The sequence below is a fragment of the Sardina pilchardus genome, chromosome 6 (assembly GCF_963854185.1).
Source record: "Sardina pilchardus chromosome 6, fSarPil1.1, whole genome shotgun sequence".
Lineage (NCBI taxonomy): Eukaryota > Metazoa > Chordata > Actinopteri > Clupeiformes > Clupeidae > Sardina > Sardina pilchardus.
In genome coordinates, this window is record NC_084999.1 from 27,091,659 (window position 1) to 27,105,427 (window position 13,769).

At 48.4% G+C, this 13,769-nt stretch overlaps 1 protein-coding gene across 3 annotated transcripts in view; it reads right to left on the reverse strand.

Annotated features, from left to right (window-relative positions):
- The window catches only part of phactr4b (phosphatase and actin regulator 4b), a 60,781-nt gene that overhangs the window by 24,206 nt on the left and 22,806 nt on the right, over positions 1-13,769 (reverse strand). For 2 of the 3 annotated variants that reach the window (XM_062539266.1, XM_062539264.1), the window contains 4 exons: positions 5,051-5,224; positions 4,392-4,472; positions 2,316-2,858; positions 73-447 (listed from right to left, as the gene is read on the reverse strand). In XM_062539266.1, coding sequence (XP_062395250.1) covers positions 73-447; positions 2,316-2,858; positions 4,392-4,472; positions 5,051-5,224 — 1,173 coding nt within the window. Of the gene's footprint in view, positions 1-72; positions 448-2,315; positions 2,859-4,391; positions 4,473-5,050; positions 5,225-10,476; positions 10,871-13,769 lie in introns of those variants that run through there. The other variant, XM_062539265.1, reaches the window with a different exon arrangement.

Here is a 13,769-nt window from a genome sequence, read left to right on the forward strand (position 1 = left end):
AACGTAAATGTAAATTCACTTTGGAAAAAAAATTGGGGGAAAAAAGTGAAGCAAGCAGCAATAAGTACTCACCCAGCATGCCAGCGTTGGCGTTGCGGTTGACTGGTTTGGGGGGCGGGACCGGGGGCTGCTTGGCCTGCTGGGTGGCACCGCCACCAGAGGCAGGAGGGGGGGAGAATGGTGGCAGCGTGCCCGGAGACTGCGTGTTGCCACCAGCAGACGACACTGCCCTGAGAGGCTTGCTGCCACCACCGGCGGATGACGAGGAGGCCGAGGAGAAGGCGGCGGGGGGGTTGTGGACAGGGGTCCGGGGCGGCCCCTCAGAGCCCGGCTCAGGCGTGGAGGTCATCAGCCACTTGGGGGGCATGACGGACTGTTTCGGGGGCAGGGGCTCCCGCAAGGTGTCCCGCATGGCATCGGAGTCGGGCACAAAGTGACTGTCAGACTCTGGAATAGACACCGAAAAAAAAGGGATTATTAGAGTCGATGGCCACCACTGATCTATAAAGAACACTGGATAGCGCATCTACGTCATAAACCTGAAGCCTCAGCATGGCGGCCATATTTGGGACCACTTGCCAGTCGAACGCACTGATCTATAAAGAACACTGGATAGCGCATCTACATCATAAACCTGAAGCCTCAGCATGGCGGCCATATTTGGGACCACTTGCCAGTCGAACGCACAGATCTATAAAGAACACTGGATAGCGCATCTACGTCATAAACCTGAAGCCTCAGTGCGGCGGCCATATTGGGACCACTCGGGACAGTTGGCTTCGTTGTTGATGGGGCGGCAACAATGGGATAGTCTATGCAGGTATTCTTTATAGATCAGTGATGGCCACACACACAGTACAGCTCAGGAAGACGGTGCTCAGAGAACACATCTCAAAGCAACCACATGAGTCATAGTCTGGCTAATACCACCCTGTTAACACTTTGCGGAGGTTGTGGCCTTTTCACTGCCTGATTATAAACAGCTGACCTTTTGCCATTTGGGCCAGCTGTGGACATCATTGAGGGGGTGGGAAATGGAGGGGGGGGGGGCCAGTTTAGAGTCTAAGCCAACATACATCTGTCTGTGTGTTTCTTGTGTATACAGTATCTATCATTCTCTTCTATTCTGTAATGCTCCGACTTAGAATTCATAATTTTCTCACCTCAAACGGTCTCTCACAATGTTTCATCCTTTCTGCTTTTCTTATTCTCAGCCTCCATGTCTGGGCTTTGCCTTCCATTTCTCATTTTCTCTCGCTCGCCCTATCTTGCCCTCTCTCTGATTCTCTCACGCTCTCTCTCTCTCTCCACATCATTCCTCACACATGATATTTCAAGTTCAGGGTTATTTATTAGCACTAGATGGGCTGTTTTTATCACAGTAAAGTCTCTGGCTCTGAGATGTAGTTCAGTAAAAGAGATTGAAAGGGAGGGAGAGGGAGGGAGACGAAAAGCAAAGAACGGCGGTTGATAGAGACAAGACAACTGAGAGAGAGAGAGAAGGAAACAGTGTCAAGTTACACCAAAAAAAAAAAACACGAAAAACAAAATGAAAACGTCTGTGACGTGCCCTTTCAAACACACCTCTCTGTTAACACCTCTAGATGGGTCTGAAAAAGGGCCGGACATGACTGTTTACATACGAGGTGAAGAAAAGAGAGAGAGAGAGAGAGCTATAACTGCTCCCCTCCAGGGATCTGTGCGCTTCTAATGACAGCACTCAGGCTGAGAGAGGACTATACTGTGTTAATGAGAGAGAGAGAGAGAGAGAACAGGAAGAGACGAGTTGAGATGTTCCTTCCTGTTCTGAATTAAGAAACGGAGCTGGAGCAGGACCTGAGGGGGAACAGGCAGCTACACTCCAGCTGGGTCTAGGCCAGAGAGAGAGAGAGAGAGAGAGAGAGAGAGAGAGAGAGAGAGAGAGACACTGGGTCAAGATAAGAGAAGAAGAGGAAGAGAGGTGAGGAAGACAACCAAACAAAAGATGTGAGAGGTGGAAGGTGAAGGGGGAAGGTGAGCGAGTCCACCTCCACTAACCCAGCAGTAGTAAGGTCACTCCCTCACTGCCATCACCTGAGCCTGAGCTCGTGTCCTTTCCTCCTCCACTGCTCTTACTGATGTCTCCTACTACTGTCCTCCGTCCCCTCTCATAGCCCAGAGCTTACTCCATCTGTCTCCTTTGCCTCCTTTACTAACTGACATTTGAATACTTTTCTTAACACCATTTGATGTCTAGGTACGGGAGTCTTTTTTGGCTGGCTGCATCTGTCTGATGTAACCTAAATGTCGTGACCCCTGCTGACCCTGTGACTGACCTCTGTATCCTCTCCCCTCCTCGGTAGACGCGTGCCTGGGGAGGGTGGGCTTCCACTCGGCCTCGGGCCGTGTCCTCCGGCCGTCCTCGGACAGTCCCTTCTGCAGGCCCGGCCTCTTGTCCCCGTTCAGGTGCCCTCGACCCCCCCCGCCGCGCCGCCCCCCGTCGTCCGTGTGCCAGCCCGGTCCGTGCCCGTGCCCGCGGCCCCCGTGTCCGTGTCCGTGTCCGTGTCCGTGCCCCGGCCCCTGCCGCCGCTCCTCCGCGCCCTGCCGTCCTCCTCTCCGGCCCTCTCTGGGCTCCTCCTGGCCCGCTGGCGCCCGGTGACCCAGCGCCCCCCCGCCCCCGCGCCGATCCCCGTCCTGGGGCACGCGCAGCCACTGCTCCTCCAGCTGGGGCAGCCAGGTGGGGTTGGCGTGGTGGTCGGTGTCGGAGGAGGGGTGCCTGCCGGCCTCGTGGCCTCGCCCGCCCCCGGGGCCCCTGACCGGCAGGGTGTGTCCGTTCTTCACGTACGGTGGCTTGGACACGTGATGGGCGTCATCGGCGTCTGTGAGAGAGAACACACAGACACAGACACAGACACACACAGACACACACACACACAGACACACAGACACACACACACAGACACACACACAGACACACACACACAGACACACACACAGACACACACACAGACACACACACACACACAGACACACACACACAGACACACACACACAGACAATAATCAGTGATACGATATAATAACTGAATAAAGAACTGCACTGACATTTATTAGCTTTTACTAGCAGAGAGAGAGGTGAATGTGAGAAAGCATCCACAGCGTAAAAACACACAAACTCTGGTGTTTGTAAACAGCCCTGGCTCTAATAGCGGGAGATGATCCACATTGTGGCTTGGCCCAAGCAGTAACCCATTCCAGCCAAATCAGCACCTTGTGCCAGGAGCAGGAGTCAGGAAGGGCTGTAATCTGACTGGCTGTTTCAACTGAAACATAAACAGTAATTGCAGACTCTGCCTTTAAAGTGGTGCACTACTACTACTACACCTGCGTCTGGAGCAGGTAGACCGAGCTCTCATCTCGAGACAGGTGCCAGAGAGAAGCACCACCTGCTTTGAAGTCATGTCACATTCCTTGCAGCATTTCTGCGCTTGATTTAGGTTTCTTTTTTTTAAGCCCTCGTCTCCTTTTGAGTTTGAGGAATTAGGAGAGGTTTTTTTTTTCAGGCCCTGTAAATGGGACCTCTTGGGTAGAGCGAGTCGGGCCTTTAACATGAGCCAGTGACTTTGAAAAGCTTTCGGCTCTCAGGCACAATTTGCTCCACTTTCCACCACGCAAGAAAAAAACAGCAACGTCTCTCTCGCCTCCCCAAACATGAAACTAGAGATGCTCCGGGAAAAAAAACTGCAATAAACTGAATTTCCTTCGTTTGTGTGATGAAAGCCAACCAAATTCTCCTCATGGATGGCTGCCACACACACACTCTCACACACACACTCACACACACACACACACACACACACACACACACACACAGAGAAAGAGAGAGAAAGACAGAATTGGGGTATATCACTATGAGATATGGGGTGTTGTCAGTTCTATCCGGCCGATGTGAGTCAGAGTATCCCCCCCCACCCCACCCCCCCGGCTGTGTGAAACTGCAAAACTTCCTAAACCACATTGTTCCTGGTGGCTACCATTCACTTGCACAACCAGAGCATGCAATAGCAAATCTACCGCTATAACCAGCACTGCTGCTGGCTAGAGTGATGCCCACCTTGGCATAATACATCTTGAAAATTTAATTAGGATTCAGGCGCTCGACGACATTGTACTTTAAATACAGCGAGCAGAAATCCTGTGTGTGTGTGTATGTGTGTGGAGATTTATCCTTTTGTTGGGCGTCACAGTGAATGCGATTTGTTTTGTCATGAGTCATGTCACACATGGACTTGATGTGAGCAGATGCTCTGCTCCACTTGCGGCGTGTGTGATGGGGGTTTGGTGTGGTGTGTGTGATGGGATTTGGTGAGGTGTGTGTGTGAGCCGTGGAGGGCCAAACGGAATTGGTCATACCGTTATCAGGAAGCTCCCTCAGCACGCCCTGCTCGATCAGCTCCTGCCGCGGCCGTCTCATCGACATCTTTCTCTCCAGAACTGCGGGAGGAAACGGATGGATGCCATGGGGGGGGGGGGGGAAATCCAGCTTTTCAATCGAACACAGCAGCGCAGACCAAAACACAACAATGCCCCTCAGTGACGGTCGGACAAGACGTCTTGCTGCGTACTGCAAGACCCCACTGCTCTGGGGGGGCCGGGGGATGGGGGGGGGGGGGGTTGTGGCTTACACTGAGAGCACAATTATGGTCTCAGAAATGAATGGGATTGTATTCTGGGGCAGCCAGTGCGGCTAATGTCAACAATGTCTCTGCAGGAAAAGCCTGTATTGTTGAGGTAGACCACAAATAACAAAACAGAACATTCGAGAGAGAGAAAGAGAGAGAAAGACACAGCGAGAGAGAGACAGAGAGAAAGAGAGAGAGAGAAAGACAGAGAGAGAAAGCGAGAGAGAGAGAGTGAAAGAAAGAAAGAAAAGAGGGAGCAGGGTGGGAGCGGGAGGAAGCGAGAGTGGGAGAGGAAGAATGGGAGAAAGCTGGAAAGACAGAGAGAAGGAAAGAAAGAGAAAAAGCGCGAGAGGGAGGAAACCCGAATGGAGAAGCCATAGTGTGCAATACCTTCTGAAGTCTCCTTGAACTTCTCACTGCTTTTCTTCTTGCGCCATTTCCAGGGCTTGAAGATCTTGCCCAGGGTGGAGAACTTGCCCTTGCGCTTCGGGGGTGGGGTGCCGTCCCCCGCATGCCCTGCCTCGCCGCCCGGTGTGCTGTGCTGGTGGTATTCTCCGTCATCATCTAGTGGGACACACACACACACACACACACACACACACACACACACAATCAGCAAACAATCAACAATGTTTGCAGAGACGCCCAACCATGGGACCACAACAGCACTGCCGTTCCTCTGACACAGAGCATGTGTCTCCGTACATAACGGAGTGGGCATACTGCCTGCCAGTATTTCATGTTGTACATAAATGTATACAGTTACTGGCAATAACAAGCATTATATAACACATCATGCTGTTTCTGTGGGCTGATATTGAACACAAACACATTTTGTGAGAGCCCATAAAAGTAGCCACCGTAGAAGTTAAACATACACCATAGAGAACAACATACACAAAAAAAGAGAACAATAAAAGAAGAAAAGGCTGGTCTTAAGTGAACCGGATAACTATGTCAACTGCAAAAGCTAAGATTTATGTAACCATGTTATGTAAATCACAACTAGAACAAAGCATGCAGTTGTATAGGCACAACACTGTGCACAAACACATGAGCGTCAGCAAACAAAAAACGGCGCGCAGACACACAAGTGTACTCGTGTACTTGGGAGTGTGTGCACAGAAGGCTTCGACAGTGACGAGTTGCCCTAAAAACACTCAAAACACTCAATCACCTTTCCCAGCTTCATCAAAGAGCTCTCACCACACCACAGTGAGGCAGGGAGTTGGCTCCTGAACACAAACACAAACACACACACACACACAGACCTACAGTACACCTACACACACACACACACACACACACACACACACACAAAACGGTTTTCCAAGGGATTACACACATACAGGACATGTACTACACTCACACAGTCCTTTCGCTCACACACACACACACACACACACAGAACACATACTGTACTGTACAGGACACACACACACACACACACACACACACACACACACAGAACACATACTGTACAGGACACACACACAGGGAGAGGAGTGATGGACCTCATCTGTGTGGGTATTATTTTAAACTCCAGTGCTGTGTGTATATTGGCCCAGCTCAGTGAATAAGCTGACCGACTCCTGCACAGAAACCCAATCATGACCAGAATCAGAAGCTGACCCTCTCCTCCACCCTCAGTCCACTCACAGCCTGATCTCCTCTCCTCTCCTCTCCTCCAGTCCACTCACATCCTGACCTCCTCTCCTCTCCTCCAGTCCACTCACATCCTGACCTCCTCTCCTCTCCTCTCCTCTCCTCTCCACCAGTCCACTCACAGCCTGACCTCCTCTCCTCTCCTCTCCTCTCCTCTCTCCTCTACCAGTCCACTCATAGCCTGACCTCCTCTCCTGTCCCCCTCTCTCCTCTTCTTTCTCTCTCTCTCTCTCTTTCCCCCTCCTCTCCTCTCCCTCTCTCCCTCTCCTCTCATCTACCCTCAGTGCAGCCTGACCTCCTCTCCGGTCCCTCTCCTCTCCTCTCTGTCTTCTCTCCTCTCTCTCTCCTCTCTCTCTCCTCTCCCTCACCTCTCCTCTCTCTCTCTCCTCTCCTCTCTCTCTCTCCTCTCCCTCTCCCAAGACTACGCTGAGCATGTGTGCACAGCTGCTGAGGGACAAACAGAACAGTGATTAAAGGGACACACTGACATCTGAACGCAACTCATTATAACGGAAATCAACACGGCGCACTAAAACGCTGATGATTTAGAGAATGATATCGTTAGGGGATTACTTTCAAAGCCATTGTGGGAACAGAAACAGCCATTCAGAGACCAAACAATCTTAAAGCGATCACATCACAACATTGAGATTTCTGAAAGGTTTTTAACTCATCATTGGTTCATATGTATAGAACAGGGGTCTCCAACAGGTACAGTAGTGTGCAAGCTGCCAGTAGCTCCCCACTTCTATGTAGCTCTCCAAAAGGTTTGAGGAAGCTGTTCATAAATTTGATATCCCAGTCACTTTGGAAACATTGCACACACACATACAAGAAACAATCCCTCCACATCCAGGCTGTGAAGGAGGCTCATGGAACATTGCTAATACACACCAAGACACCGCTGCCCTGACCGATGGTGAAAACCATCATACTGGAAACAAACAAACAAACAAACAACAACACGCATGTCTGAAACACCCTGTGTGATGTCTAATTTCAGAGTGAGTGAAGAACGGTCACAAACATGCCTTCATAGCACGCCATGAGTGACGTTACATGGCACTGTGTTTCTAAACATCCACAAAAACATGTGTTTTCTATCTAAACAACGCACGAAAACATATCAATCTCGTGCATTCGCATGTTCTTCCAAGACATAATATTTACTATTAAAAGCATCAGCAGCGGCAGCGGGACACACAGGGCGTCCTGCGATGGCCACAATCGGAGCTCCGTCACGCTAGCTCCCAAAAGCATACCGGGCCCCGGCCACATCCCACAACACTGGGCCGCCTCGCCAGAGGGTCTCTCCCAGCCTTGAAGCCCAGCTCTGGAGGGCATTTCACTGGAGCGGCTGACCAAGCTGGTGGGCCAACTCCAGTAAGCAAGCCAACAGAGTCCCGCTGGGAGCAGAGGAGGGTGGGGGTTCGTGGTGGTGGTGGTGATTTTTGTGTGTGTGTGTGTGTGTGTGTGTGTGTGTGTGTGTGTGTGTGTGTGTGTGTGTGTGTGTGTGTGTGTCATTCTTTTCCACAGGCACAGATGGTTATCAACTCTCACTTGGCCACTGGGGTAAGCAGAGTAACGCTGCACATTGGGTGGATTAGCCCGGAGCTTACTTCATTAACCAGAGAGCTCCGTGATTTAGGCACTGACACGGTCACGGTTACGTGTGCTATACTTGCTGGATGGGTGGATGGATGGATGGATGGCTTATTGACTTGGCTGGGTTGGCTCGGCAGGATGAAAAAGTGCCAATTGATTTTGCCGCAGAGACGTTACTCGAGCTCTGAGTCTAGTCGGAATGGGAAGAGGAAGAGGCCACAGCCAGATGCCTAGCGCTACCAGCCCTGCCAGATGCCAAACCTCAGCCCTCTGGAGCCTACTGTACATCAACCATTTCAATAGAGGCGCTAAAACACTACTTAGCTTCGTTTATAGGTTATATTGCACAAAGTAGTGTGCAAAAGCCATTAGAGATGCTATCTCTTCCTGAGTTGGCTTCAGTAGAAAGTAACATGATCAGACTGGCTCTGTCCCCTACACTTCAGTGAGTTTGGTGCAGACTGAGCATCATTGTTTTTCACGAACCCCTCAACATTACATCATTTTGCATCTCAACCAAATATACATTATATAGTATTACTTTCAATGTAATTAAAATGGGAGACAGTTGACAGCCAGGCGTGAGAGAAAACATCCCTTCTCACCTCTGGCTGGTGGAGCACCTCCACCACCACCACCACCTCTTCCATGGAGATTCAGCTGATACACACACATTCCACTAAGCGACGTACTACACACACACACACAGCTACAGTATGTACATGCTCCCAGCCGTGCAAACAAGACAGAGGAAATTACCAATGTCCCCAACTTCCTCTAACAGGAGACTAAACTAAAACATGATGTAAAATATGTCAGCATATACACAACCACAGACAGCATTAAGGAACCAACCAGGGTTTCATGTCCGAGCTTTAAAGGAAAACACCAGCCCAAGAACAACCTAGGGTCTATTTTTGGTTGATGACACGTGTAAACGTTCATTGGGGATCAAAACGTTTATCGGTGCAGCTCTGAGTAAAAACAGAATATGCATCTACAACTAAACAGCATGCAGCATAGAGCAAAACCTTTGGAGGCATGAACAATATACTGAAATACTGAAGCATTTTTACCAACCTCCTGAGACCCTGGATGTAAATTTGAATGCATTTTTCATTTCACTCAATTATTTTGGCTTAGTAGGGCTTCATAAACATACAAAAAAAATTTCACCTCTGTACATCAAGTAGTTTTTTAGAAAAACAATGTCCTCGTATGAGGACATTGGGTCTCTATTACCATAAAATACAATGAGATTGCCAATCCAGAAAGAATGTGAATATTCATGTGTGTACTCCAAGTGCCTAAGATTCAACTATTAAGAAAACAGTTTGTTTTTATTGAACAGAAATGTCCTGTTATTAATTTGGTTAAGTTTAGTGTTTATTTGTAAATGTTAGTTGTACGTATGGGTCACACCCATGTGGAGAGAAGTCTATCCACAATCAATTGAAGCGAAACAGTTCTGCTCTATTTGTTTCTTATTTGTTTATTTATTTATTTTTTTAATTCCTTCAATGGATTTATTTATTCAGGCTACTCTATTATGTCTATGATCACACTTTGACTTCCATTATTGCTTTACAGTAGTTTGATATGGCCAATGAACGACAATTTTCAATGTAATATGTAGCCTAAAAATGAAATTATACGTACATTTCAGTCCCGATGTCCTCGTATGAGGACATGAAAGTTAAACACGTCCTGGTCTGTTTGTAATGATCGAAATGGGGGAAACTTGATGCCATATCATACTACAACTGTTCACAAACATATACAAAAAAAAATGTCATAACGTTCACTGGCACATTACCATGACGATAGTTCTCACGCGTATGCCGGTAAAGCGTGGAGGTGGATTTCGACGCCATATTGCTTTTTCCCAAAACATTGTATTGTGTGTCTGATAACACTAGAGGGTAAAATGAAGTGTCCACATATAAGGACAACAGGTTTTTATTCAGAAAAAGTAAGCACAAGGTAAAGCAGAGCCTAAATGTAATGTCCTCATATGAGGACGCAGGGTCTCAGGAGGTTAAGTGCATTATCTTACTATTTTTCCAGACGCTGCCATCTTGTCAGAAGAAAGTCCACACAAGTCGACTTCTCCTAGCAAGTTTACACCCATATCATCCAAAAATAGACCCTAGGTTGTTTTGAGACGGGAATAGTCCTTTAACTTTAAGTTATCTGGCACAATGGCCTACTTATCCCTCGCTACACTCAGGTCATATGTGCTACATTACAAAAGCACAGCAAAGCAACAAGTGCTTTCAAGATTATTCCGTTGCACCTAACCCTGTATAGCTCACAGGCTTTCAACTTTGCAACAGAGTGGAAAAAGAGAGTGCTGGTGCTGGTGGTTGTGTGTGTGTGTGTGTGTGTGTGTGAAGGGGGGGGGGGGTTCTATTGTTCCCCCTCCCAGAGGAAAGGTGTGACACATCCGACGAAACACAACCCTGACCAGCACCAGTGTGGCCTGCAGACCGGGAGATCAGCGGGCAGTAGGCTGATAGAGCCGTCCAGCCCAGAGCGGTCCTAACCTGGGGTCCAACTGCCATGGTGGCCGGAGAAGAGGCAGCAAGCCATGGGGGACGAACGGGAGGAAGAGGAGGAGGAGGAAGAGGAGGTCTACAAGCCTTCTCTTTGTCCTTTATCGCTGTCTGTCAGGTCACAAATAGGGTCAAAAAGAAGACATGTCGCATGACGCAGAAATTAAGGAAAGGCAACAAAAAAAATGTTGATCAAGTTCCCTTCTCCCTCATCACAGTGTTCTGGAACACAGAAGGAAAAAGTCCATTCTTGGTCATGTAGGTCCCACGGCGAACATTGTGCTGCTTCACACATCCAACCGACTTCCAGCCCACTGGGCAAACAGAGTGAGTCAGAGAGGAGGGAAAACTAGAGTCTTTGTCATGCAGGCCGAGGAGCCCCAGAGAGACAAGTCAACAGTCTGGCTGTGTTGGAGCAACGAGACCAGAGGAGGGATGGAGAGAGGGTGACAGAGATGGGGGGAGAGAGAGAGGTAGAGAGAGAGAAGTAGAGAGAAGTAGAGAGAGAAAGAGAAAGAAAGGAAGAAAGAAAGAAAATGAAGTCAATTGGCTAATTCTAAACTATACGTCAAACACACAAGCCATGCTTCAGGTTTGGGAATCCATTAGACACCCAAGCCCATTCTCCATAATGTAAATCACACCCAAGCCCATTCTCCATAATGTAAATCACACAGGTCTTGCTCCTCGACAGCACAGGAAACCCTGCAGGCTCTGAGCTCCAGCCCGAGGAGGGCAGCATTGTAATCCCACAAGTACAGATCCCTGCTTCAGTGGCTCCTTGTCTCCTGCAGTCTCACCCGGAGAAACCAGCAGACGCAACCTAGCAAACTCCCCAGAGAGCACGGGGACAACAAAGAAACGCAGTCAGGTCTCAACACGATGAGGTGAAAGCCGCCGCTTCCTCTCTCTCTCTCTCTCCTCCTCCCTCTCTCTCCCTCGCTCTCTGAGGCGGTTCTTCGGAGGCCAGGTTCTGTGCTGTTGATGAGAGATGTGCTGACGAGTGCAGGTCTTGGCAGCCGCGTGTGTGAGGATGGCAGAGGAGCTACGACCATATGTGTGGCTAGTGTGCGCTAGTAGTGAATATCACTGACTAAGCAACTGACTCCAGGAGAAAACACCCTCACAGACGAGGGAGGGAGGGAGGGAGGGAAGAGGAGGAGGAGGAGGAGAGGAAGGGGAGGGGGAGGAGGGAGAGGCCTGGGAAACAGAGGGAGGAAACGACACCCCACCCTCATCACAACAGAGAGAGAGAGAGAGAGAGAGAGAGAGAGAGAGAGATAGAGAGAGAGAGAGAGAGAGAGAGAGAGAGAGAGCGAGGGGGGAAAAGAGAGAGAGCGTGTGTTTGTGAATATGTGTTTGAGAACCCCCTGGCCCCCCCTCGTCTGCTGTACAAAAACAGAGCTAACCCAAAACAAAGAGATGATGACGTCCAAACAGAAAGCCACTCACGCCCCAGCTGGGTTCTGTGGTCTTCACCATGAGTTTGCACGTAAAATCCAAAAAAACAGACTGCCCGCCATCACAGCCATCTGAAGTCAAGAGCTCGCAGCTAAAGTGCTCCTCCACCCTCCACCCTCCACCCGCCCCCATCTCCACCACTTTTCAAACAAGAGGCCATTAGATGATATTGTATTAGTGAGCAGGAAACAATTTCCTCTGCTTTGAGCAGGCTAATGGAGAGGTGGAGAGGTCGAGAGATGAGGAGGTGGAGGTGGAGGCGGAGGTCTGGCTGTGATCACGACATGCTGACTCAAACACCAGGGTGCTTGCTCTTTTGTCAACTAAAAATTCCAGACTTTTTCCAACCTTTTTCCAAACGTATAATTTTTTCTTCAAGACCTCGACATTTTGTAGTTTTGAGAGTCAGGCTGCCAACACGCAATCATTTTTACTCTCTAATAGTAGTATAATGAGATGTAATGCAGATTGCAACCATACCGAGACCCCCATGGCAGGACCATCTCCCTCCCAAAGACCCTCTCAGATGCCCATGGCAGGATCGACCTACCCCACCCCTTGATTCTAACTCTGGACTATCACGATTCATTATCACAATTATTTTGTTCAATATTGACATCACGATTATTAAATGTGATTACTCAGTGATTTTGGAACCATCATCCATATTCAAAATATTACATTTTTGAAAAATTTAAATTGATTGTTTTTCCAACAGGAAAAAAAACATGTAAACTCAAGAAAAAAGGATCTTTTTACATCATGTTGTATATCATATTGGATATTGCCTCTGCAAAATCTATGGACATCCTGTAGCCTACCCTAGCTACTGATTTACTGCATGGTTCAGCCCCTTGAGTTGTGGAACTGCACAGGTTTCTTCCTATCACTAACCAAGGTTTCTTCCTATCACTGAATTGAATTGAATTGAGTTGAATTAATGAAGACAATATTGAATCTTGAACAGACTGATATCTAGAGATCATCCTAGATGAGGTTTAAAATGAAAAACATTGCAAAAATCCTTGTAATGTTTTAGAAAACACTGCCATGAAATTATGGATTTTGATTGCAAATGGAAAAAAAATGAAATCGCAAAAGTCGCAAAATTGTGGAGGGTATATCAGTCATGTTCAGTCTGAGTACTTGCATCAGTTCTTCATGAGCTACACTTCAAGACTTTTCCAAGACTTTTCTACAAAATTCCAAACTTTTCAAGGTCTGGAAAAAGGCACTTTAAAATTCCATACCTTTTAAGACTTTCAAGACTTGAGCAAGCACCCTGTCAGGCCTTTATTATTCTACAGTCAGCAGTTAACTCCACCATTTAGAGTCTGGAATCAGCTGGTCATTCTGAGAGCTCTGTTGCCATGGGGCGCAGTCTTAAGAGCATGACCGACAGTTGGGACCAAAAGTGACCAGTAGTCCATGCTGAATGCTCATCCAGGGCACGAAAGCCTGTATTGACTGACCGAGGCCATACACCCTGGCCGTCAGAAAAACTGATGAATTTATGCTTTAGAAACAAACATTTCCCACGAGAACAATTTCTCTCTCTCTCTCTCTCTCTCTCTCTCTCTCTCTCTCTCTCTCGTTGAAATCCCACTTTTCTCATTCCTACTACTTATCAAGCAGTGTAGCATCTTACGGTGCACCTGCCCCTTCATGCTTGACTGTGAATCAGTGACTATTATTCACCGTATGTGTGTGTGTGTGTGTGTGTGTGTGTGTGTGTGTGTGTATAGTGCATCTGTGTGTGTGCGTGTGTGTGTGTGTGGGTCCCAAAGCGCCCTTTGATGCACCTGCGTTTCACGCATGTGTGC